This window comes from Sander vitreus, chromosome 24 (genome assembly GCF_031162955.1).
Source record: "Sander vitreus isolate 19-12246 chromosome 24, sanVit1, whole genome shotgun sequence".
NCBI lineage: Eukaryota > Metazoa > Chordata > Actinopteri > Perciformes > Percidae > Sander > Sander vitreus.
Window position 1 is genome coordinate 8,715,677 of NC_135878.1, and position 27,935 is coordinate 8,743,611.

At 40.4% G+C, this 27,935-nt stretch overlaps 1 protein-coding gene and 2 pseudogenes across 2 annotated transcripts; all 3 read left to right on the forward strand.

Moving 5' to 3' along the window:
- The first annotated feature begins 829 nt into the window (after nucleotides 1-829).
- LOC144513085 (gamma-crystallin M2 pseudogene) lies at nucleotides 830-2,535 on the forward strand (annotated as a pseudogene).
- Nucleotides 2,536-6,324: 3,789 nt separating this feature from the next.
- On the forward strand, nucleotides 6,325-7,995 carry LOC144512858 (gamma-crystallin M2-like). The gene is made up of 3 exons (XM_078243814.1): nucleotides 6,325-6,342; nucleotides 6,484-6,726; nucleotides 7,720-7,995. Exons 1-3 carry the CDS (start codon nucleotides 6,325-6,327, stop codon nucleotides 7,993-7,995), a joined length of 537 nt encoding a protein of 178 aa, XP_078099940.1.
- Nucleotides 7,996-13,037: 5,042 nt separating this feature from the next.
- LOC144512870 (ETS translocation variant 5-like) lies at nucleotides 13,038-23,713 on the forward strand (annotated as a pseudogene). The gene is made up of 13 exons (XR_013501048.1): nucleotides 13,038-13,153; nucleotides 15,693-15,758; nucleotides 15,849-15,933; nucleotides 16,142-16,189; nucleotides 16,409-16,459; nucleotides 18,865-18,973; nucleotides 19,077-19,343; nucleotides 20,355-20,632; nucleotides 20,910-20,972; nucleotides 21,360-21,428; nucleotides 21,573-21,724; nucleotides 21,846-21,947; nucleotides 22,140-23,713. The product of XR_013501048.1 is annotated as an ETS translocation variant 5-like (transcript).
- Nucleotides 23,714-27,935: the final 4,222 nt, after the last annotated feature.

A 27,935-nucleotide genomic window follows, 5' to 3' on the forward strand; every position in this document is an offset into this window, starting at 1 on the left:
AAAGCGTTACAGCACCACTGCCTTGTGTCGTAAAGATCTTGATTAGGCTAGCACGTGCAGGATGCATAGGGATGAGGTAAAGTATCTATTTGTGGCTATGCAAGATTAATAACTGTAATATGACGATAGTGAAGTAGTTAATGTAATTGATGTAAAACCGCGTCTCACAACATATTTTATAAATGAAATCGACATTGTACATATCTGTCTAAGAGGAAGAGTTCCAATTCAGGATCAGTTTTCAATTTTTGTAACTCTCTGAATTTGTTGAATGACCAACCAAGTTTGACTCGTGTTTTTACATGCTCTATACCTGTCCCTTTTTTTTTTAGCTTTTATTTTGTTTTTCGGTCAATTCTTTTTTCTCTCTCTTTGCTGACCCTTCCCCAGTTTCAGCTGTAATAACCACAAAACATAGGGTCAAAATAATATTTATATAATATTCTCTAAATAAAATATTCTCCTCTTGCTTCCTTTTAACTGGCTAACGTACAACTCACTGCAAAACTTTGGGAAAATGTAAACATAGGCTCTTCCGGTCTGCGTGCCATTAATCGTTGCGTCTGATTTTGCAGGGTGGTTATTGTAATGTTTTCATTTGCAGCTGTCATGAACATACAGGAGATCATTTAACATTGCTGAATCACTGTGTTGCACTGACCCTCTGCTTTCACTGTTCCAGCATGTGTTTGATACAGAGTCACCATCAGACTGGAACAAAAGCCAAATCAAACAGCACCAAGCCATTTTGCTGATATGTAAATCTACCTCATTTGGGTATCAAAGACTTGCCGCACTCTGCACATTTTGTTAATCAATAAATACGTCGATGGGGCTGCAGCAGAGAATGAGGTTTACAGTGCATCCAAATGGGGAAGGTAAGATAAAACCTACTACAGCTCGTGTGCTTTTTAAAATTCCTTTTAAGATATTTATGTTCAGAAAATACGCACATTCTATTAGTAAAAGTTTTTCCTCTTTTGCCACAGATCACATTTTTTGAGGAGAAGAAATTCCAGGGCCGCTGCTATAACTGCAGTAGCGACTGTGCCGACCTGCACACATACTTCAGCCTCTGCAACTCCATCAGGGTGGAGAGCGGTGTGTGGGTGATCTATGAGAAACCCAACTACAAGGGTTTCCAGTACATCCTCAGCCCTGGGGAGTACGCTGACAGCCAGCAATGGATGGCCTTCAGCGAAAATGTGAAATCCTGCCGCCCCATAAAGAATGTAAGAGTCCTCATTCAGGTCAAATACAACAAAGGATTTTAGGTTTGATATAGTGTTTGGGCAGTCAACAGCAGAACAGGACTGAGCTCTGTGAACATAACAGACTAAACGGGCAGACAATAGCAAAAGTATTTGGCAGCAATTTTCTAATAAGTTAGCAAAAAAGATGTTAAAGGGGAATACAAGCTGAAAAAACATGGCTAAATGTTAACGCTACAGTAATACTTTTATATTTACAATGGGCCAAGTGACTGATGTCAAAGGGGTTTCTCGTAGTGACAATCCCATAGAGAATTATGAGCCAACTGCAGTTACCCTTAACTCTACAGAGAGTTTTAGTGTCTCTGCTCATTATTATGATTTTACGGACCATACCTTAAGTGTTTTGGTTCTGTCTCTCAGCGTCCAGATAAACTGCTACCTGCCCAGCACCCAAGATAGACAGACACAGCGACTAGCTGCTAACCATGGCAGGGCATTTAACATCTAAGGATGCCAGATCATTTTTTTCTTTCTCAGGAGCTGCTGGAGACCAAACTAAGCTAAAAGGAGAGTGAATATTGGACTTAAATTCACCCAAAGGCCGGAAACACGACTCCAAATGTCTGCTGGTTGTGAAAACTGGCAATAGTTCGCTAACACATTGGCCACAACACGAAACGTGTGTGACTTGTTGTAGAGTTAAATACAGCTTTACAGAGCCTTATAATACTATATATAATAACTATAAACTCTTATGCCACGTTTAAATAATTCTAAAGAAAATGAGGCTTATGTGTGGATTACAAATGTTAGCTAAACAAATAGCAAAAATTAAAAAGATACAGAATAAATGTATTAATTCCACTTTGAAGTGTAACGTTTTTGTAGGTTTAGCGACATATTTGGCAATCATTGTTTTGGGCTGAATGTAGCCTTCCACCTGATATTACTCTATGTTTCCCAGAACAAAGGGATCATGTCATTAGACCAGTAACAGAGCTGGGTATCGAACCTCAATACCTCAAATTTTGTCTTGTGTTTTTAGACGTATGGCAGTGTGTGGAAGCTGAGGCTGTACGAGAGGCCAGACTTCGGAGGGAAGATGGTGGAGTGCTCTGATGACTGTCCTTCAGTGTATGATACCTACAAGCTGCACGAGGCTTACTCCTGTGTGGTGACCGATGGCGCCTGGGTGTTGTACGACCTCCCCAACTACAGGGGGCACCAATACCTCCTAGAGCGAGGCGAGTACCGGCAGCACAGCGACTGGGGGTCAGCCTTGCCTGGTGTCGGCTCCTTCCGCAGGATCACAGAGTTTTAACCCTACCTCAGCTTTAGCCTTGACCAGCAAAGGGATCAAGACCTTTCCAAATGCCCACACTCTCACACAACACCATCAATAAATGAGAAGCAAAACACTGACTGTTCTTATGGAGTTCTTTTTTGTAAATGTGTCCCATGCAAGACCACTGGTTTGCGATAATGGACATAATTGATCACATCATTTGAGATAGTAAATGCTGAAACATTGTTTTCTCATAATTACAACTTTAAGGTGTACTACAGGGATTTAGGGAGACTCGCAAGATACTTAAAAATAGGCATCCTGACTTTTAGTCCTCCCATAATGCAACTCAGCAGCTTCTCCCTGCCTGGTACACCTTTAAACTCCATGTCTCCAGATTGTAACAGACGCTTTACAGTTATAAATTCTGCAGTCTCTAAACTCAAACTAGTAAATTGACATCAACAAGTAAAAGTGTTGGACCCTTTTAAATGTCTCATTATCTCCAGTCAATATTGTTAGTCAGTTTCATTATGAAGGCATTCTTCTCTATCTTGTTAAAAAGAACAGAATAAAAATGAGGAGAAAGAAGTGAAAGTAGGCCTAATATAGATAATTACAGTAAATCGTGACAATGAGATAAGTGTTTGATAACTTCAGACAATGCAATAATAAAACAGTCATCTCAGGATAAAAGGAGGTCGAAAGGAGCCAGTTGAGGTGGTTCGGGCATCTGGTAAGGATGCCCCCTGGGCGCCTCCCTAGGGAGGTGTTCCAGGCACGTCCAGCTGGGAGGAGGCCTCGGGGGAGACCCAGGACTAGGTGGAGGGATTATAGCTCCAACCTGGCCTGGGAACGCCTCGGGATCCCCCAGTCGGAGCTGGTTAATGTGGCCCGGGAAAGGGAAGTTTGGGGTCCCCTGCTGGAGCTGCTACCCCCGCGACCCGACCCCGGATAAGCGGATGAAGATGGATGGATGGATGGATCTCAGGATAACTGATTAAATATGACCAAATGTTTTCATTCCAAACACTACTGCACCTCATTTCAATGCTTTGTTTAACTTGTACGAGAGGAACGCAGGTGAACAGTAATTAAAATGCGTCCCGTGGCTACTCAAAACAGACTACAACAAAAACAGATGCACAGTTCCCCTGCAGCCAAGAACACATGTGTACATATAGTATGTCTGCTGTCTTTCATTATAATAAAAAAGCTATCCACATCTAAATCCCTGCCAGCAGACACACGTAGCTGCATCGTTCATTACACTCCACAATATCAAAGTGTTGATTTACCTACAGTGTTCTAGCTTCCTTACCAGTTGTAAAAATGGAAACGTTTACCTGAGGGTGGTGCCAGATGAAATCCGCCTTGAGATTTTCATTATTTTTTTGTGACGGCAGCATTAGAGGAAAGGTCAGGTGGGTCACCACATACTTTAGGATTCATCTTCTGGGGACTATTAATATCTGAGGTAAATGTTGTAATGATACTTTTGAATGGCCAGATCGTTTTATTACTGAGTGCCAAATTGTTTCCATAATGTAAGGCTGAGTATTACATCATCTCCATAAAAACACTATTTCAGAGGTCAAAAGTGCACCTTGTTTCATATGAATCAGTTATGCCGTGTGTAAAATACACAACTCAGTATCTCCTGTTAAGTCTCTGGAGCCTTCCCGCTGTGTCACTGACTCAGCTCAAAAGCGTTTCATATCAAACCAGATGTACTGCAGTGCCCTTGTTTTTTGTCAGCCCGCTTTGCTGCATCCAGTGGCTTTGGGATGCTTTGCACTTTGCGTTTGCATTGTTTAGGGAAACAGGATTCACTGCTTCAGAACAATGCGATAAGCCTGGATAAATATTGGAATCGCTGATTGAATAATCCAGTTCACACAAAGCAAACCATGTGCTTAGTTTTATTGTTCTTGTTCTGTATAAAGAGAATATTGGAGGTGGTTGCTTTAATGTTTTACATAGCACACCAAACCTATTGATATTAATTATTGAGAAGGTACATTTCACATATTTAGTGTCAGATATTTAATGTAGAACAACATGTACATTATTTTTAAAGATAAATGTGAGCAAACTAAACAGACTATAAAAACCTATATAAAAGCCACTTGACAGCCTTAAGCATGTCATATTTTGACCATATTTCTTTTACAGATCAGCTTTTGTGAGGACAGAAAGTTCCAGGGTCGATTCCACGGGCGCAACAATGACTCTGGCAACCTACACACGTACTTCAGCCGCTGCAACTCTGAAGAATTCTGGGTAATCTACGAGATACCAAACTATATGGGCTACTAGTAAAGTAGGTGCTCAGCTCAGGAGAGTACCTAGACTACCAGCACTGGCTGGGCATCACTGACACCATCAGGTCCTGTCGCATTATTAGCAGCGTAAGTTAAGAGAGAGAAATACTGCCAAACCAGCGTTTGCCTGTAAATCATGTACACTTTACCTTATAAATATTTTCCAAAGCATGACACAGCAAAACAAATCTGAACTCAAGGTCCACTTCCTAGCGTCTTCCAGCGCTGTCAACAGCATCTCATGATTTTTATCAGAGGATAAAGGACTTATTCTTTCACGGTATAATGATAGATACCCCTATTTAATTTATTTCTTATGTGGTATATATAGCTAGTATGTACAAACGCACTAGATCATCCATTGGCACAGTGTAGCATATAAACTGTTGCACTGCCTTCTTCAGTTGCTCCAATGTCTGATGTCCAAGAGTAAAGTTGCCAGTGAAGAAGCCAACGGACTGATCGTTTTTTTTTATGAGATTCATTTTCAAAAAACACCATATTTTTGTTGTACTCCACATTGCTGCAGCTCCTCTTTTCGCCCTGTGTGTTGAGCTCTCTGTTTTAGCTACAGTGAGGCATCTCACTTCTGTTCCATCTTAGCATTATAACGTATGCTACAAAATGATACGCTGTTGCTTATTATTTATTTCCCAGCTTCATCTTATATGCTAGAAATGTGTAAACATATTTGATGTCACATATGAAACGGCGCATCTTCTAAAGAATACAAAAGTATCTACACTGTATTGATCTGGAAATATTGAATATGGCATACAGTATGTCGTATTTTAGACATGTTTCATTCTTCAAACACACTATTTATTTTGCCACTCAAATATGGGCATATTTACATAATGCTAACTTGGATGTTTAATTTATTTTACTACATCACTTTAAATAGATGTTTGATAAGCTGCTGTGATTACGCAGTAAACTTTATACATTCTGAAGTAAAAACTTAAAATATATATCATTTAGGTTAACGGAGGTTTCAAAATTAAGCAAACATTTTATGGCCATAAAATACTGTAGAAACAAACTAGTCACAGAATATGCTTCAATATTGTATTTTTAAAATGCAATATTTTCATATCAATTTATGTATTTGCTCCTTACTGCTCATATACTGTATGTTTTGTAGACTGGGGATAGGACATGGTAATTGTCAGTGAGTAAAGTACAGTATATGCAATATAAACTATGTAATATGAGTGAACATAAACACGTATTTAACATATAAAACAATATTACAGCATGAAATAGTAAAACACTGTGATAGCATTCTGCATCACCACAGGAGCAATCAAACAGACGCTATGTACTTTAAAACAAGTGCAGAATCAGCTAATGTGCCAAAGTTAATGGAGAGCTCATCTGAATGACAATACTTCTCCTGGCAGTGCATTTCATCAGCCTTTATATGAAAGTGGCCCATCAGTAATGCAATGTGAATGAGGGGCTTTGATTTGATAGGGGTGAGGAGAGACATAAGGTGACTATGGAGCACACAGGGAAGGTGAGTACTGTAACTGTACTGTAACAATATTACATGATGCACCTCATGCTAATTGCTGAATGGTAGTACATATCATTCAAATAGCTTAGCTTTAGTGTTATTTCTACAAGTGGATGCTCTAACACAGAATCCTGTGTGCAGATCTTCTTTTATGAGGAAAAGAACTTCAAGGGTCATCACTATGAATGCAGCGGTGACTGTCATGAGCTCAGCACTCACTTCCAGCGCTGTAACTCCATCCGGGTGGAGAGCGGGGCTTGGGTCATTTATGAGAGACCCCAATACAAGGGCTACCAGTACGTCCTCAACAGAGGGGAGTACCCCAACTTCCAGAGCTGGAACGGCTTCAATGACACCATCCACTCCTGTCGGCTTATCAGACATGTAAGTTATGGAAAACAGCTTTTGAGCCAAGGCTAGAAATGTTTGTATCACTTTTGCACCTACAAGATAGTTGAATATAAACGTTTTTTTCTGACCAAGCATGAAGCTGGTTTTTACATCAGTTTCTTTATATCCAATATGCTGATATTCTGGGTGTCCTGGTTCCAATTATGTTCTTATTTCACCCACTTATAGCAATGCAACTGTCTGGGTAATACCATTATACTTACATTACATAATATGGTGCTGTATTTATCTTATCCTATACTGTAACAAAACATCCCAGTTTTAGTCTAGTAGTAGTAGTGTAGCAGAACTTGGTTTTTCAGTGGATTTGGATTTGCGGCTTGTGTTTTCCCTAGGTTTGTGGAAGACCTAGGTGCACGTATTTGGCATATATATATTATTTATTTTTTGAAATTTCACAACTCTAAAAAAGCTAGAGCAGATAATAAATAAATAACACTCAAAAAGCTTAAAGAAAAAACTTGCTAAAGAAGTCCACTGTGGACCAACTACATTTCTACATTAGATCTGACAAAAGTAGTTTAGTTAGTTTTGATGCTCACATTGATTTTTCATTCGTTTGGCTTTGGGGGTGCCCAAAACGGCTTGGGTTCTTTGCCTAAGCCTTATTATGGTAGGAAAAACTATGGCTTAATGATACAAGAATATTGCAAAATGTGCAATTTATTACACATGTATGAATATAAAATACATACTTACTAATGACCCATGGAAAGTTAAAGGAATAGTTCAACGATTAGGAAAATACACTTATTTGCTTTCTTACTGAGAGTTAGGTACAAGATTAATAACACTCTCATATCTGTCTGTTAAATATTAAGCTACATCCATGAGATGGTTAGCTTAGCTTAGCACAAAGACTGGAGACAGGGCTAAACAGCTATAGCCAAAGGTTAAAAACCTGTCCACCAGCACATCTAAAGCTCACTAATTAGCATATTATGTTTTGCTTGTTTAATGTTCAAGCTTTCTAGCATATATAAGATCCGCATCTACGAACGTCCAGACTTCAGCGGCCAGATGTTCGAGCTGAGCGAGGACCTGCCTAACCTGCTGGACCACTGGCGCTATCGTGACATTCACTCGGCTCACGTCCAGGACGGCTGCTGGGTTTTCTATGAGCATCCAAACTACAGGGGGCGCCAGTACCTGCTGGAGAAGGGCGAATACAGACGGTACCCAGACTGGGGGGCCCAGCATCCATCTGTGGGCTCCGTTAGACGTGTTGTGGACACATCTTAAACCTTCCTGTTTCACACCTTCCTCCACCCATTACCCTGAACTTAACTCACCTGCAAATAAAAGCACACAAACTGCAGCAGAACAGATGGGAGTAATTTTGGGTTGTTGTGATTACAAAATAAAAATGTACGTCTAAAGGAAACTGCACAAAGAGAAACCAAGTTACATTTTACGATACATTTTTGAACATGCACGTAACAGCGTAATGATAGAGGACATCTGGGGAGCATTACATTTCATGACAAATGTTTATATTCCTTGATTTAAAGTAGAAACTTGGCCTGCTTTTGGTGTTAAGGACGAAAGATAGAAGAAGAAGACCAAAAACAATATGATCCGTCTTCTGAATGAATATTTCGTCATATTTCATGGAAATTATCATTTTCATATCATTTGCATTAGGCTGGCTGTGAGTTGGATGCTGGTAGCTCTTTATTAGCTTAGCAGTGGGTGCTAACATCTGGTGGCTAATGAGCCACACGGCTACAAAAGCCCACACTGATGATTCAAGAGTATTCACCAACAGGGACCCGTGGTATGTAAGCAGCCATTGTTCTTTAGATGGCAGCCTGTGCCAGAGAACAATACAGCAGAAATCCACCAGCCAGCTGGTGCACAGACACAACAACAACAAAAATATACAGTGTGTTGGACACAAGCCACTTTCGGACTGATAATGCCACCTGCTCCACTTGCTTTGTCTTTATAGCTGTAGTTCTTTATGTAAACTTCTGCAATGGATTGTTTGACCTTTATTTTGTAAAAGTGCTGCAGAGCATCTGGACTAAACTCCATTTAACAACTCATTAACATTGACTATTTAAGACTTGTAAATGTCCATGTAAATTGATGGATTGCTGTAGAAAGAATGCCTTTATTAATGTGTGTTAACATTTTTAATTACAGAAACTAAATTTTGCTGTTGGCTTATCAGAATGTGAGAAACATGTGACCCCAATTTATACTTATCAACAATCATAACGGAAGACTTGATGGCTTAGTAAAAAGTGATAGTGGTGGAAGACTTATTCAGATCCTTTGATTAAGTAAAATTAGAAATACTCCAATATAAAAATTCCTGCATTGAAAATAGCAAACGATATTTATAATATCAAGAGTGAATTACCTCATAATCAGAAAAATGGTCCATATGAGTGTTATATATTATATTATTGGGTTAATATTACGGCTACAGTAACGTGTAAAGGCGTTGACACACCAACCTGATAATCGGCCGTCTGGCGAGGTCAGTGACTCGAGTCTGTTCCGTGCGTTCCGTGCCGTCGTCCGTCCGAGGAGCTGTCGGCCTTCATTTTGGCCGACCTGACATGTTGCGTCGGAGGGCGGGCATGACCAATCTGATTGGTGGAGTGCTAACCCGGAAATGACGAGCGGGATGAGCGTGACTAACGCCTCTCAAAATCTGACGAAAATCTTTTAAACTGACCTTTGTCGATCTGAAATGAAGACAGATTCAGCAACTGCATGGCCTATTTCTCGCTTAAAATGTTTTCAGAAACACGTTTCGGTGAACTATCTTCTTAAAATATGAGATCGTATTCTGAACGAGCCGCCATTATGCCCCTTTGAAAAATCCGGGAGCAGCCACACCCGCGTTCGTCCAATCAGCTGCCGGTTTTCATGTTTTGGGCGACAATACAGATTAGCGCCGCCTGCTGTTATGGAGACGTATTACACGCTCAAGTCGGCGTCGCTTCGGTGTGTTCTGAGGCACTTTTTGGACCTCGGAGAGCCGACTGATCAGTCCGACTGCCTTTTCTGCCAACGGTCGGCCGTCAGGTTAGTGTGTTAAGTTAATGAGTACAGGAGTCTTTTGACCATCAGGATGCAGGAAGCAGGCGTACAGTAAGAGCCACCTAGTGGTGCTAGAGCTTCATTACACAGGACAGAGCTTTCATGACAATCTGGACTCTGTATGGAAACCCATTAGGGAAATAAATAAATAGATATAAATTTGGGGATGAAACAAAAAAGCTTCACCGTAGTAAGTCAACATTATTAATTATGATATAATTTAACAGTAGCTATGTAACTTAAATCAATCATATATTACTTAAGTCTTCGTAAGTCAAAATCAGTTCTAAAAAGGCCTGATATTTAGAGCTAGTCAAAAACTATTTAAGAGTTATAATATTGAGAATTAGGAGATACTAACTTATAATTATGACTCAAAGCTGTAAAATACTATAGCATCATTATATCCCATTTGGTTTTCTTTTTCTTCTTCTCTCTCACCACTTGTTTGCACCATGTGGTAACTTTGCATCATTGCTGTCTAAAACCTTAATGAATTGCAATAATATGTATTCCCAGAAGACAAAAAAAGATAATGCATTATGTTGATGAACGGGCCCTCGAACTCCGTGCATGTCGGGGGTGCCAGCAGCTCCCAGTCGACATGGCCGTGTATTTCCATGACTGTTGGACACTGCATGCAAGAGTAAGACTTAATTCCCTCCACAGAGTGCAAAGCGTTGGAAATTACATATTTCAAATTGTGTGCAACTTCCTGTGTCCACTCTGTGGCGCTAGAGAACACACTAGTGTATACATCATGTTGATGTATATCGTATTGCTGTGTAAAACCTTAATGAATTGCAATAGTATGTATTTCCAGAACAAAAAAGATGATACATTATTATTTAGCATTTTAAATACATTTAGCATAGCAAAAAAATTTTTTTTTAAAAGTCAGCAAGTAAAATTAATCCACCAAAAGACACAGAGAATATTCTAATAGACCTTCAGCAAGGAACAGAAGAAAGAACATCATAAACAACCTGCAGACACATTTGATAAGAAACTAAAAGATTGCAGTGTGTCATTTCCTGACGCAGGATATGATAGATTATATCATGCTTGTTGATCTGCCAGAACAAATGAATACAAATATGTGATGTGATGTGTACACGGTAGTAGACGTGTGATGGCCGAGTAAACAGGAGACGCTGCAAATCAGTAACAGAGCTGCTGAGCTCAGCCGATGTCTGAACTGGAACTTTTATCACACACAGATCTATCTCTGGAAACCCCTTTTGCTGATCAAGCCATTTCTAAGAACACAAACAATCACTGTGCCCTGCAAAAGAAAAAGGAAAAAAACATCCACCTGAACAGGTCATTCAGTCTGAAGTCATCAAACGGGACTTTGATGTCTACTGTGCATGAAAATTCTTTAACTTGCGTGTATGGAACAGTTTCTTTGCAATGTCAAAAGTTAATAAAAGCATCATTTTTGGTGCATAGACAAAAAAAGAACATAAGGAAGACTTCAATGCTGATTGAATCTGTATTTAGTGGGTGTTGCCGTCTACAGAGCTTTCTCAAGACAATACAGAGCTACAATAACTGCAGTACCTGTTGTGTATGTGCATCACAATTGACATTCCTTAAATGATGTAGTCTGGGATCATGCTCTTCAATTACAGTGTTCATAAAGGGAGCATTGCATTGCATTGGGCCTGCTGCTGCTGCTGCTGACCTTTGAACTTTTTGTTAACTGTTCATAAGTCGTCATAACTGCAGTGATTTTATACTGTTCTTTTGTCTCAGATTTTCAAGAACCATCAGTTCTCAAAGACTGTACACTGTACAAAAAACTTCAATGCCTGCCTCTGAATACACTAAATAACAGACTTAATACATAATCAGGTGGCAAGCTCTCTCTGTAGCAAATGGTAATGAAGTGAAAATAGATCAAAGTGGAATTAAAAGTGGAGAAACTGTTCTACCACCCACTGAGATGAATGGACTTTGAAGCAGTCATGTGTGATGCTGGATTAAACCTGTCAAACATGCAGCAGCTACATAACTGCCTGTATGTCTCTGGTGGCTTGTGATGGCTTGGAAAAGGAAAGCAAGTACAGCATTTCTACACCTCAACAAAAGCCTCCTCATAAAATGTCATGCATAGTTTTTATAGGAGGGTAAGGTGCAGTCATTGGCTTATCGTTAGGTGAAAAATTACTTGTAGTCCATGATGAACTGATGAAACATGGAAGGATAATGCAGCTTCTTTAGCCCATGTTCTTCTCAATCCCACTTTACATGAAGTATGATAAGTTATTCTTATTTAGGGCTGCCATTAATGATAATTTTAATTAATGGATTGAAAATCCATTAGTGCTCAATCGATTAATTGTTGAACATATTAAATGCTAGAAAATAGTGAACATCACATTTGAGAAGCTAGAAACTTAGAATGTTTGGCATTTTGCTTGATAAATGACTTAAAATATGAATTAATTATCAAAATAGTTGATGATTCATGTTCAAATGATCGAGTTATTGATTGAACAATAAATTCTTTAAGCAGTACTCTTATGATGAGTTTATATAATAATAACGAATGGTATTATCCACAGTAGTAGTACTGGTAGTAGTAAGTGTTTAATTATAATGGCACAATATGTTATTTTAGGCATCTTGACTCTATATGTAGATGAAAATGAATATTGCATTGCAAGTGCCCCCTTAATTGTCAATTACTAATGCCACTGTGTTCATTATTATGCTATTATGCCAAATCATATTGACCAGTATATTTGGTAAACGACAACGAATAAAACAAATAAGTTTTCCTTAATAAATTGCATTAATAAATATATAATAAACTGCATTATTGAATATTAAAATCGTTATAGTGTATTCACGAACAAATAATTGTTATCTAATAGTAGCAGTAATAGTAGTAAATTAAGTAATTATTACATATAATAATACATTAGCTAAACCATTCTGTTTATTTATTGCTATTTTTACGATTATTTTATTTGTTCATATACATGTAGAACTGAGAATTTAGTTCAGATATTTATTTACTTACTTATTAAATGGAATTGACGCTCTGGCACTTTAAGAGAGCTTTGGAGCCATGAATGAAACGCGGCCATTCATAAAAAAACAAAACAAGGGACGGTTGTCAGCGCAGTCTTGAAGACGATTGGCTCGCCCTTTGACTGACTTTGTGTTCTAGCCAATGGGAGGGCAGCACAGGGCTCGGGCTTAGATCCAGCGGTCAGAGCTCTTCATTGAGGAAAATTCACAGCCGAGTTTTGATACGAGGAGCTGCAGGGGATGTAGCTAGGGGAGGAAGTCTGCGTTCATTTTCACACTGACAAGAAACTTCACGTATCAAGTGAGTCCTGCATTGTTATCATATCACTTTATAAAAACATACGTGGGCTTGGTTTTTGCTTGGTTTTATTACATCAACGACGTCGTCGCGGTTTTTTTTTTGCTGGCTGTGAGCAGATATGGGTTAAGAGGCGAACGCCATTTTCTGAAAATCAAAGGCAACATTGCGTCCATTTCCCCGCATCTGTCAGTTCTGCAGCGCGGTATTTCCGTTTGCAGCAGCTGTCTTTACGGCCTGTTAGCATCAGTAGCAGCGTGAATCTTTCTCTGTGCTCTGTGGTAAATTTCTCAATGGTGAGCTGGTCTCTCTCTCTCTCTCTCTCTTCCTTCCTTCCCCCCCCGCGAGAATCAAGTTTCACCTCATTGAGAAAAAAACAAGGTCCCACGATACGTGCTGGCCTCTCCCGTGCGTCACGCCAAACTCCATTCACAAATCTTTTATTTTAGTTTTTGTTCTGTTTATAGTCAATTTAACAGGGTGAAAAGACAAGGATTACGAGTCATATCATTTTATTTTGTGTTGGGCTCGTTTGAGCCAAACACAACCAAACTTCCAATACCACAATTCTTCGAACAAAGCAGTTGTAGCGAGGGCTGTTGTTTACTTACTGAAGCCCACTGTATTCATCATCAAAGGAAAAAAAAGACATTGTGAAACATTTGTGACTTTCGTATGTTGTAATCATCATCTAACAATTATGAGATAAAGCCATGAGACCATTTATCTTTTAGTATTTTAAATTGAATTAGATTTAGTTTGATTAACTTCTATAATGTGCGTTTGAATGGGTTTTAATTGGTTAGAGCTTGATGAGGGACTTTGAAATCAATTATCTAAAAAGGTTTGGACCCATTTTTCTATCACCTATGCTAATGGAAGGCTTGTAAACTTACTAACTCATACTAAAGCCATAAAAACACGTCATTGAAGTTATGTTGTAAAGTATAGCCTACATGATTTCTGATACAATTTGTTGACAAAAATCAAAACAATAATTCAACCATAAAGTTAATTCTTGAACGTGGGAACTGTACGTGTGTGACAATCTGGACTGAAAGCCCCACTTACTAGTGTGTTGACACCTGAGCCAGCTCCATTCATCCATGACAACTGTGAGATGTGGTCAAAAGCTCAGACAAAGATGTTTTTGAGTTGAGATTATTTTGCCACACAAAACAATGATTATATTCTTAAACATGTTTTATCCTTTGAAGCCTTTATATAATTGACATATACGTACATCAGTTGTGTAGTCGTGTTCAGGAGATTTCCCAAAATGCTTTAAGTGCCTTTCTATAAACCTGTTACAGCCACCGATTCTTCAGCAGACTGGAACGCTTCAATTAAGTGCATTAAGTTATGTCATGTTTGACCACTTGATAAAACTCTTTTTCTTGCTGTGGTGGTGTTTATAAAAATGCCTGTAGTTTTTGCAACATTAAAACAAAGATTTATCCAAACTACATTAATGATTAACAGTGCTGCCAGACTGAAGGAAAATGGGACTATAGGGCCACTCGAATATGGAAAAAATATTGAAATCACGATTATTTAACACAATTACTCATTGACTTTTGGAAAGATGTTGCATTTATTGAAGTTAAAAAAAAAAAAAAAAGACAGTGAAAAAGTGAAACAGATCAACAGTGAAAACACCTGGAACTGTGATATTACCCTTCATACTTTTCATTCAGAACACAAGACAAAATAAGAGTTAACGTGCAAAACATAATGTGCAAACGTTACGACCGGCTCACAGGCCACAACAAAATAGGGAGATGTGCAGTCAACTTAACAATAATGAAGTGACATTTATGAAATAATAATGCAAACAGGAAGGCGATGAGGTGTGGTTGTCCGTATTAGTGATGTGTGAGAGTGTATGGATGCAGTGAAGAATGTGTGGAACGTGAACATGTTGTCAGTAGCTAACTAAGGAAATAACTAAACAGAATGAAATCATAATGGTGCTCGGTCAAGGGAATGCTGCACACTGGTCCCGGAGCAGGCAGGGTTAAATGGCCTGGGAGGACTGGCCAGCCTCAGCCACAAACCTGCAAAGCTCACAAGACAGACCACAGTATACATGCATGACAATAGGCTCAGGGCTGTCACAGCGAAATAATCGTTTTTCTCGATTATTTAGTTTTTAGAGATCATTAGGAGCCAAAATTGTAATTGCGATTTAAAATTGTGATTAATTGCACAGCCCTAATGGACTATACAGCTGCTTTCTTGTTTATCTTAACTAGCATCACCTATTCAGATGTCTTTTGAAGAGTAGTTCCTCCTGCAGCTTGTATTCATGTCAGATTTAAGTTACAGGAGGTTGCATAACGCTGCCATTGATGATAAAGCTTTTATAGTCACTGTAAACCTCGCTGTGGGGTCAGTAAAACGCAAAGATACATGAAAAAGATGATAGTTTTATGGAAGTAGTAGTAGTAGTAGTAGTAGTAGTAGTAGTAGTAGTAGCAGCCAATGCATTGTGCTTCTAATATATTGTGCTTATCTGTCCTCCCACCCCTCCTTATTGCAGGGTGAAGACTCCTGCAACATGGACGGCTTTTATGACCAGCAGGTCCCTTTCGTGGTCCCAGAGAGTGTGAGTTTTTCAGAAAGCCGATCAACGACTGATTGCATTTAGGGTTTTACGATTTACGTTCACTAAACCGTTTTGTTGTCAAACTCCTAGAAATGCCACGTAGAGGGAGCAGAGAGATGTCTCAGCGACCGGAAAAGGAAGTTCATGGACACAGAGCTGGCTCAGGACACAGAAGGTAGGCTCATCATGGCGTCATGTCCACATGGACAAGGGTTTGCTGTGTTGGTATTTACTGGTTACCTGGAAGAGTGAAATGGTTGTCTGGGAGAGTTTTGGAAAGGAACTTGGTTACAATATAAAAGTTATTTCACTAAGGAAAGTAATATTGACCACGCATATTGTTACGTCTATTTTAATATATATAATTCATCACTGTCTTGCAGAGCTCTTTCAAGATCTGATCCAGCTCCAGGAAATATGGATCGCAGAAGGTGAGACCTGCAAGCGTCATGACACAAAATGCACACATTTCTGTATGCAGTTCTCTGATTTAAAGCCCCTTCCACAGAGAGTATTAATGGGGAAATTTAGCAAATAACTAACTAAAGCAGAGAAATATGAAGCACTCAATACTGTATTAATATTGTATGAAGAATTAGTAAATGTGATAAGAAGGGTCTTTTAATATCCTGTCTTTTCCCCTCTGACAGCTCAGGTTCCTGATGACGAGCAATTTGTCCCAGATTTCCAGTCCAATAACTGTGAGTAGCTGCTCCTCCTCTAATATTTATAGAGAGGGCTCAGAGTTGTAAAACAGCGAACAAACATTTTGTAGAATAACACATGCTTTATTTATGCCTCGACATGTAGAAATAGCCCCAAACATTTACATTTACTTAGACCTGTTTGAGTGACTTTTTTTTCTCCTGAAAACTACAGCACCAAGCTGATTATGGAAATTACTAAGACTAAAAGATGACACATGATACATTTGTAAGCTTTAAAAAAAAAAAAAAAGAAGAGATTTAAGTCTTCAGTAGAAGCCAATGGGCTTGGGCCACAGATGGTGTTGACAGTAAATAAACTACAACAATGGCAGCTTTATCAATAAGTACAGTAGTCTCGCATTGTCAGATCTTACTTTATGAGTAAGGTCTGGCTACACCACACACAGCCTATATCCTCGAGGTTCCACTTCCGGGTTTGCTCTGTTGCCGCTGGAAATTCTGCTGGATTTCACTCATTTAGGCCGGATATCCTTGGGCTTCCTTTGTGTTGGCATTTTTTGAACGTACACACGTTCCACCAAAACAAGTTCCTTCCCGAGGCAATTTTGCAGCGGCCCCGTGGCTCCATACAGCAGTTAGCACCACCCAAGACGATTGTGTTTGGTTTAAAGAAATGCCAATAAACCAGAGCACATTTTTCTCCCATCCCGGAATGCTGTGGGGACTAGCTGGACCCTCCTCCGCAGCGCCGCGGTGTAGGAAGGTCTGTCCAAGCGAGACTACATCAACACATAAATTTGGCAAAAGGAGAAAGAAAACACTCTGGCTTGTTTGCATTTCTTTTAACCAATCCCAATCGTCTTGGACAGAGCTAAGCTCCGGACGCAGCTCTACAAATAGTCCCAGCAAGGAACTTGTTTTGGTGGAACATTTGCACCCCACAATAGAAAAAGCCACATCAAAATATTAAATGAAGTTAACTGTTCACACAATACAGTAACGTGTGAAGAAAGAACAAAGCAGGCCTGCCTTAATGCACAATTCAAAATTTCATCAAAACTTGCCATTTTCAGCGTCTAGCTTGGTAGCTCGGAGGTTGTTGTCGGTTTCTGTAGCGATTGGATTTTGAGAACGGTAACGCACAAATACCAGAAGTGGAAGGGCACAGCCTGATATTGTACTTGCAATCTACTTCCGTTGCACCAGACTAATCAATAAATAAAGTAGCAATACTACACAAATACTCACAATATGTTTTAGGATGTATAATCTGTATAGTAACCAGTAACTAAAGCTGTCAGATAAATGTAGTGAAGTACAAAGTACAATATTCCCTTTCTATTGTAGTAACAGTATAAAGTTGCATAAAATGGAAGAACTCAAGTAAAGTACAAGTACCTCAAAATTGTATATTATTGAGGCTTTGTACAGTTTTTCTTACAGCGTGTGTGAATGAATACAATCCATGTACTCTCCAGGGCCAATGGTATAAATAAAGTTTTTATTTTGTTTACGGTGTTACAGTATATGACAGTGGATCTGTGCCAGTTAGATGATGGTAGTCATGTGGTGCAGGTAATGGTACCTTAAAATAATGATGTCACAGATAAGACCTGGGGAAATGGAACATTTAGTGCCGCTGCCAAACACGTACTGCATGTATTTATTGCTGCTTGATAGCTGCCTCAACTGAAGGACTCCCGGTCCAGACAATAAATCTGACAGCGATTGCGTTGTGGATGGAAACATCGCCGCAGAGTCCAGGAAGGCTGAGATCAGATAGGAGGCTTTCCTTCTCCTGCTCAAACACAAAACTCAAATGGGAGCCACGGTGGTTTACATCTCTAAAAATAAGACTCCGAAGACATCGCTGTTTTTTTTTTTTACCAGGAAACTGTCAGAGGCTGGTTATCTTTTTTTTCTCCATTTATGCCATTAATTATACTTTTCAGATGGTAGATCCTCTTAGGTGTTGTGTAACAACCAGGCTTATTCCAACTGGTCACGTTTGTACTTTGTTTAAGACAATTGTTAAAATTGTTGACAGTATTTTTGTCGGTTAACCAGGACCATTTTTATATACATAAAAAATAAATAAGTAATACATCATTTTTATATAATAATATCAAAATATATAATATTTGATACTCTCTTAAGTCTTCTTTTTTGATAGTTAAGTATAATCTAATACCATTTCATCTTCTAAATTCTATTGTATTGTTATATTGCATACTTAACAGTATTTTTTTTGTATTGCTTACTGTCCTTTCTGTTTTTATTCTTTATATGTTAAGTGAGTGTTGTACTTTGAGAGCAAAGATTAACTGCAAACCTGGCCAATAAATCAGATTCTGAAAACAAAGTATAAATTAGTGTGTGTGTGTGTGTGTGTGTGTGTGTGTGTGTGTGTGTGTGTGTGTGTGTGTGTGCGCGCGCAGTGATGTTTCATGGACTGCCTGTCAGCAAAGTGAAGAGAGAGCCCAGTCCGTCCAAAGACATGTCTCCCTGCAGAACGCCTCACGCTGACATGTGCCTTTATAGTTACAGGTACAGAATGACTGTCCTAGGCCAGTGTGTTGTATGATTTTTATCATAAATATATGCATATAATGCTCTATGATTACAGCTGCTTCCTGTTTTCTCTCCTCAGTGCCTGTGAGAACAAGCCAGCTGGGCTCAAAGCTCTGACTTCAGCCGCCACACCCGTACAGTGTGGCTCCACCCATCCTTCAGGACCTCCACCCGTACAGAGGCAGTTGCCCCCGTCTGCCCCCCAGCTGACCAATAACTGCCCCCCGGGCCACGCTCCTGCCCCGAGCCCCTCCCACCACTGCATCCTCCCACAGCCCAACCAAAGCCAGCAGTTTGCTCTGCCTCATGTCAGCTGCCCCGGTGCATCTTTTAGCACAGAACCAAGGTGAGTTTTTTTTTTTTTTTTTTTTAAAGATTATATTTTTTGGGCATTTTTAGACCTTTATTTTTCATAGGACAGATGAAGACATGAAAGGGGAGAGAGAGGGGGAATGACATGCAGCAAAGGGCTGCAGGTCGGAGTCAAACCCGCGGCCGCTGCGTCGAGGAGTAAACCTCAGTATATGTGCGCCTGCTCCTACCCACTGACCAACCCGGCCACAAAAGTTAAAAACATTTTTTTTACCTTTTATTTAACCAGGAGTAAAAACCAGGCAGCAGCACAAATAATATGGTATCGGACATAAAACAAATATATAACAATTTCAAATGGAGACAAAAAACTGATATTAAGATAGATGAAAGATATTAAAAACATTTGGAACATCACACAGCCAGATGTGCTGGATTCCAAGTCATTTTAGAATCGCTTTGAATGCGTCCAATGAAACCAGCGCCCAAAGATTAATGTGGTTTTGTAACTGATTCCAAGCCGAGGGAGCACCATACGTAAACGCCCTTTTTCCCCAGTTCAGTATGGACATTAGGGACCATTTTAGATATAGAATAGACATACTTTATTGTAGGATGTACACCCGAAGGTAAGAATGAAGCAGTCCAAGAACAGCCTTACAAATGAGAACATGCCAATGGTTAAGTCTACGCATACAAGGCCAAGCATACAATGAACAATGATGAGTCAGGGCTTTGAGATTTGTGATAAATCTCATTGCTCCATGGCAGACTGTATCCAGCATGTACATACAACATCGCCGTAGTCCAGCACAGACCTAAAGGTGGCAGCAACCAGTCTCTCTTTGGCCTCGGAAGGAAAAGCAAGTTTCTAAAATTAAAAACCCAATTTCAACTTCAATTTTTTTTCACCACTTGCTGGATGTGAGGCTTAACTGAGAGTGAAATAATCAATTATTATTCCAAGATACATGGTTTAATAGCATTTTAAGCTGGAAACAAAGCAAGTTCAAACCCTGAAATCTGGCGTTCTTCCACGCTGCAGGTTCCAGCGGCAGCTATCGGAGCCCTGCTTGTCTTTCCTCCCTCCGGAGAAAGCGGTCAACACGGCGTACCAACCCTCGAGCCGTGATGGGCGTCCGTCGTATCAGCGGCACCTTTCGGAGCCCCTGGTTCCCAACGGCCCCAGAGGTTTCAAACAGGAGCTGGTGGATCCACGATACCCAGAGCCGGGGCCGCCTGTTCCAGGTCTGGCCCGGTCCCAGACTACCTTCAACCATGTCTCCATCAAACAAGAGCCAAGAGACTTTGGCTTTGACTCAGGTGAGTGTGTCATATATCATATATGCTAAAGTAGGCCAAAGTTCAGCCATAGCTACATTGTTAGCTTCTAGCAAAAAAGTCAGGCCCTGTTAGGCACTGTTAGGCAAGGACACTAGTGGTGTGTCTCAGCATAGCCATCTAACGATAGGAGGTTTAAACACAACATAAACGTGAACCACCGTCTTACATGAATATTTTTTGCACATAAAAAAAAAAGTATATTGTACTCAAGTGTATCGATTTTCTTCTTACACCCCTAATGCTTTGTGTCTTCCAGAAGTTCAAACCTGCCAGTCGTCGTTTGGGAAGTCTTCAGTCTTGTACCAGAATAACAGTGTTGGTAAGTTTGTGTGTTGGCTTTAAAAAAAAGTTGTTTCTTGTTGCATTACAAATAAGGGAGAAAGCTCACGTGTCACTTTGTTGATTTTTTTTTTATTTTATTTTTTTTATATATTCTCATTTTATTTACTTTATTGTATTATTATTCTTCAATTTATGTTTGCGTTTTGTCATTATACATATCCATAAATGTAAGAAATTATTACTATTTTACTACATGCTGGGTCCATTCAAAGCTCTTTCTTACGGATCTTCAACTCATTTGTAATTTTGTCTATATGTGCTTCTGTGTGTTTTTCAAAATGTTCAATAAAATTTAAATGACAAAAGTTGTTTCTCAGTAGAACAAATGTAAAATGTCTTAATATTTTATTTTTACGCCCCGCAGGATTTGGTCCTGACAGAGAGCCACGGTTGTACTATGATGACACTTGTGTTGTGCCTGACAGACTGGAAGGTAAGACAGAATTTGAACTTTTAAAGAAGTATTTCTAATTACTGCTGCTGATGGTCTGGAAGGAATAGACCTAATAATGATTATTGTGGTGCTCCGAAATAGCGAGAGGTGTACTTATTGTTTCCTGTTGGACTCTGTAAGCAGGTAAAGTGAAGCAGGAGGGTTTGCCGTACCAGCGCCGCGGCTCCCTGCAGCTCTGGCAGTTCCTGCTCACGCTGCTGGACAACCCGGCCAACGGGCATCTGATCGTCTGGACGGGACGCAACATGGAGTTTAAACTCATCGATCCTGAGGAGGTCAGTCATCGTCGAACACCACACAGGGCTGTTTCAAGAGGCATTCTGTTAGAAAGGCGTGCATATTATTCAGCTGGATGTTTTATTGCTTGTTTTTTTCTCGCATCTGGTGTTGTGTCAGGTGGCTCGGCTCTGGGGGCTCCAAAAGAACCGACCGGCCATGAACTACGACAAGCTGAGCCGCTCACTGAGGTACTACTACGAGAAGGGCATCATGCAGAAGGTAAAGGCAGGTTTCACTTCTCTCCTCCAGTACTCTTACGCTACGCTATGTTAGGGTTTTCTTTATCAGAACTAGAGTCACATAACATGATAAAATCTGAGTTCATGTAAATAAAATTACCAAATAATTGGAATTTGTATTAAAAGAATGGTCATCTTTAATTGTCCCACCTCTGATTGGCTCGTCCTGCAGGTGGCTGGGGAAAGGTACGTCTACAAGTTTGTATGCAACCCCGAGGCGCTTTTCTCCATGGCTTTCCCAGACAACCAGAGACCGAGTCTGAAGGCCGACCCGGACGCCGTCCTGGCTCCCTGCGAGGAGGACGGCGCCCCCGCCGAGCTACGAGGACGAGGGTCCGTACCTGGCCGAAGGAGCGGAGCAGGGACTGGCTTTCCCTGACGGCTACCCGTTCTAGACTCCACAGCCTGGCAGCTGGAGGGAACAGGAGGTATTTTACTGGAGGAACCTGAATTAGCCTACTGAGCAGTGTTTGAGGTTTTTCAACATGTGTTTACCCACGTTGTGTTTGCCACAGAAAAATTTGAATTCATCAGAGAATCTTTTATCGAAAAGAAATGTCTCTTTTGCCAAAAAGCTTTGGTTGCAAAATGATGATTCAGCCTGAAGCTAGAATGCAACTCTTTAGTCTGAAACTATTGTAGTTCTCATTTGGTTTTATTTGTTTCAATGGCTTAGGGCCAAAAAGAAAACCACAGAAGAATTTGGAGATTTCCAGAATAAAGTTGTAATATTTTGAAAAAAAGAATAGTAATATTACAAGATAAAATTGTGATTTTTACGGGGGGGAAAGTCATACAATAACTTGTAACTCACTGTTTCAGGAAAAACGTTGTACTTTGACACACGAGCTAAAAGTGTAATGCATTTTACAATTCAAATTTTTCTCGTGCGGCTGTATTCTCAAAATATTACAGCTTTAAATTACGGTTTAACGCTCATAGCATTACAGCCTTTTTCTCAATATTTAATATTTCTCCTCGTCGCAGGGACCCTACAACCTGCTCGGTTGTAGTTTTGTAGCATGGCGTAGCGTATGTGAACTCTGGGATCTGTATTTCAACCAAAAAGCATCTCAAAACCATGGGCACTCCTTAACTGATTTACTTCTAATTGTGATTTTGGGTAAACCTTATACTGCTTGAAAGGGACACACTTGTATTTTCCAGATGTTGTAGTCCTCCTATAAACATGTATATTGAAATGTCTTTTGTGTACTTTTTCTTGTTTTCAAAGCTAATATTTTTGGCATTATATTGACTTGTAATTTTTCCTAAACTGTTTTATGACAAAGGTACTGCTACTATTTTTCTGTAATACTGCCACTACAATGCTAATAATAATAATAAGCATGGACTTTCTTAAAACCGACTCCCCAGTTATTGTACTGAGATAGTTTTCTGCATTTTGTATAGTTGATTTGCTTCAGTGTCTAGAAAATGTGTATAATTGTATATGAATATATTTTTGCAAAAGGCTGCATTTGCTTGACGTTTAGCCTGCTAATGTATTGCATCAACTCCAGCCTCTCCAAGATGGACGACTTCCAGCCTTTGGGTCCTGCAGAAAGAAATGGCTGTAATGTAATGGTGTATTTTGCTATATGATCACATGGTGGTTTAAGTGGAGGAGGTGGTGTATGTGGAGGCTGGAGAAGGATACTGACACTGGTGTGATGTCTGCCCTCAGATACTATATGTGTGCCTTCTGTTATCTTTACTGATACAATAAACTATTTTACTCTTTTATTTTGCCTCACTTGTAGATAATTTTACAACATTTTCAAAGTTCTGTCTCTAGTGAAGCAGCAGCTGTTTGTAAATAGAAGTGTAAAAGCTTCCAGCACCTGGTATTCCCAGGCAGTCTCCCCATCCAAGGCCTACTGATCACCATGCAGGGCTGGAATGTAACTAAGTAAATTTACTCAGGTACTGTACTTAAGTACAAATTTTCTTTCAGTTTTCCTCTGCAGTAAATATTTGTCCTTGCAAACAATACAGTAGTTTCCAATCAGTCCCAAATGATATCCTGCAAAAACCTCAGTTCCTGCAATCCTTTCTGCAGATTTCTAAGTTTAGCAGTTCCACGTTTGATAGCCCCATGGAATCAAGCAGGACTGAACAGCCTCAGCTTTCCAAGCATGACCGGTCCCTCAAACCACGCGTCCAGGTCAAACAGATGTCTCCTCTGGTGAGAAAGGGAAAACATAGCCATGCTTTCGTTATCCAGAGTGTTTCCAAGTGCACTGGAAAATAATTGCCGAGACATCGGTAACCTCAACTGACTGTTGTCCGCTACAGTAATTGCAGGTCGTAACCCTCATGCTGGAGAGCAACTGCAGCTGCACATCGAGACCGAACCTGTCGGTCACCTCTCCTCCTCATCCCAGGCGGCCTCTATACCCGCGCCGCCTGCACCCGAAAGAAAAGCACACATTGATCAAATGCTCCTCATCTCGGAACCGCAAAGATGGTGCTGTACAGAGCCTGCCACGTCTCTGAAGGTGTGTAGCTTTGAAGCGAAGGACGCCCACTTTTCGCTTTCAAGCGGGGCAGAGACACTCTGTCCAAAGAGTCCGCGGAAGGAAAGAAAACCACCTAGACAATTCGTAAACTTGCACTCGAAGCATGTGAATACCTGAATGTGAATGCGAAAAAGTCTCTCGCGATGTGCTGACAGGCTGCGGTGAAAGCATTGTTACAGGAGCTATGGAGCCAGTCCGACCACTGATGTCAACTCGATCGTGAGCAGATCCTCCGCCTCTCGTAAGTCTTCGGAGGTGTCGCTCCCACGAGGAAACGAGTGACTGTAGTGGCGATAACCATGGGCACACAAACACACACGGTTCCTGTGTCCCGTTGCTAACTCACAGCTAGCTTATGCTATCCTAGTTGGTACTTTGGCTGCTGGGGCGAATAAACAAACGACGCGGTCACGTCACCGGAATGACGCTTAGCCAGAAAGTATGCATCGCCGCGAGAAGGAATACGCGTTTTATATTGGTTTTGCTTTGCGTTTCGGCAAATAGACGGTTGCAGGTGGACTGGTGTTTACATGGTCCGTGGGAGCTGGACGTCCGCAGGTTTGTCTTTGCCATTGTATTCATGAACATTTCACATTTCAGTGCTAATGCAAACTATAACTATACATTACATAACAGCTGATTATTGTTGTATGCTTTTCACTTTGACTGTCAGCTGTGTCGCGACTGCAGTCCTTTATTTGTCTCATACCTGCAGATATGCAGCTCAATGGATGCCACCTGGGAGTGGGCAGAGGAACCTTCTACAGACCAACCTGAAGGAACATTCGTGCTGAAGCCTGAGGCAGGACATGCTTTCTCTCTCAGGACGAACAGCCGCCGTGTTTAATGCCGAGGGATTGAGTCCATTTGAAAGGGTCAGCCACAGAGAGTCCAGAATCCAACAACATTGTCCACAGTAAGGATTCCATATATACATGCATATATCTGAGTAACCGAGACACATCGTCTGTGGAAATTACCTCAAAACGAAATGTTAATGGAGAAAGACTCTACGTTAGCAGTGTGTTGCAATGAGTTTAATTCCTGCTTGAGGTATTTTTCAGTGGGCAGAACTGTCACCTTCTGTATGTTAGACCCAGGTGTTGTTTATAATGCTGAAGAAGTCTAATAGGACTATGTAGTGATAGAGCAGAGTGTAAACTGCTGCCTTCCCTGTGTTACATCTTCTAAAACCCGCTGGTCAGGTGGCTGCTTTGGTGCTCGGAAGGTTGTAGTTTGAAGCCCTCGGCAGGTCTGTCAGGGTTTAAAAGAGTAAACGCACAAAGCAATGTGTGAAATGTTTCAGAGAATTTGTGCTGAAGCTGAATGTTCCGTCAGCTCATGACAACGATGGCAGCGTTAGTGTTAGAGTTGTTGGTAAGCTGTCGTGTAAGAGAAGACGGGTGAGTGTGGTAGGCTTGGTGGTGTAGTGCTGCTGTTAGTTGTCATAAATCTCTGAGAACGTTTAGCTGGTTCCATCTTCTCCACTCAGATGGGTTTTGAAATTTAACACTTTGGAGACACAACAGTGAAAATCATGCAGCCGAGTGTGAAAGTAGATTGAAGTTCTTTGTGGTACCTTCATCGCTTAATATTGTTCTCCTCCCGCACCTCAGCTTCATGCATCCTGACACATTGCATTTTTTAACGCCTGTATGGCATAGAAATAAAATTAGAAATACTTGGCATCATGTATATAAAATCATTTATTTAAATTGTAGAAAGTGCCGCACAGTTGTTTGTGAAGGCTGACAAAAGTTTTAAACCCACTGAGTATTATACTATATGAGTATAGTACTGAGTAGTAGCACTGAATATCAGGCAGTCAGCTGTAGGAGAAGTTGACGTTAGCCAGCAGTAACTAAACAGCTTTGGACAGGCGCTTCCCTCCAGCATGGATTAAAACGCTACAGGTCAAACACTGACCCCGGAACAGTTTATAAGAAAAACTAACCGTTGTGCATGTCAGCAGATGTGTTTTCTTGTTGGAAATGTGATGGTGACGGGTTGTTGTATGTGGGTTTTGGCAGGCGGCTGCTGTTTTCACTTCCTGCGTACCGGCACTGAATCTTTAGTGGTACGGAGTATTGGACCGCACCGGCCTTCTCTCTCCCGCAATTGCAGCCCTAATATTAATACGTATCACACAATTTCATTTGTTACGGTCTTTGTGTCAGCTGGATTGCAATGCAGCTGCATGTAGTTGACCTTAGGGTGCAGCTCAGATACTAAATGATGTTAACAAAACACGGCCTGTCCTCTGCATGTGAGCTACAGTTCTCAGCACTAGTAGCTTCACCTTGTGTCTCGGTGTCTTTTATTCCTCTTTAAGGAAAAGAAATGGGCACAAATGTTTTGAAGCAGAATAATCCAATAAACTCTTGTTTTTTTCTTGTTTTCTCCCCAGATGAGTGCAGAGTTTCCGGACCACAACGGAGAAGTTCCTTCACTCCATTCATGCCTTCTTCATACCGTACTCACTGTATACTCATAGTGTTGTATGCCATGAAAAAAATAATAAAAAAGTAATTATTATGTCAAAAAATCTCTGAAAAAGTCATACAGAATGTCAAAAAGTGTTATTACATAGTTATTACATAGTTATTACATAGTTATTACATTGTAATAACACTGTTATAACATGTATTATGTTTAAAAAAAATGCTGTAAAAAAAGTCGTACAGAATGTCAAAAAGTGTTATTACACAGTACATAAAAGTGGACGTACTTTTTTTTTTTGTCCAAAAAAAAAAAAAAATTCTAAAAAGTTTTATCCCCCGTTCCAGATTTTTATTTCCTGCTTTGGTCTTTTCCTTTCTCTGAGTTTATCCTAGTGTTCCTTTCTGAGTTGTCCTACTGTGCTATCTTCCTTTGTCTCAGGTGTCCTACTGATCTCTCCCTTTCCATCTCTCCGTCTCTCCTTTCTCACGTCTGCTATCTCCTTTTTCTGAGTTCTCCTACTCTGGTATTCTTTCACTGAGTTCTCCTACTCTGCTCTCTCCGATTGTCCTACTCTTCTCTGAGTATTCCTCCTGTCTCTTCCGTCTTACTACTGTCTCTTACCTGTTCTTAATACTCTCCTAGTCTCTTCTTACCTGCACTTTCTTTCCTAACCTCTCTTTCCTATCTAAGTGGCCTATGTAAGTGTTTGCACATACGCTAGCACCGAGCCGGTCTTGAGCACTCGACCCTGGGCGCCTTAGAGTCGAGCACAAACCAACAGCACTACCAACGCAAGTACGCTCGGAAGAGTTCTCCGGGTGTATTTGTCGTTGTCATTCTGGGTGTAAAGCTCAAAATAAATTTGATTTAAACCAGTATGAGAACCCGTGACCTTTGTGTCTTCCAACCCATGTTCCATCACACTGAGCTATCAGATCTGATACAACCTGCACCTGCAGAGAGTTGAACCCACAACCTTCTGAACAGATCATGGCACATCTATC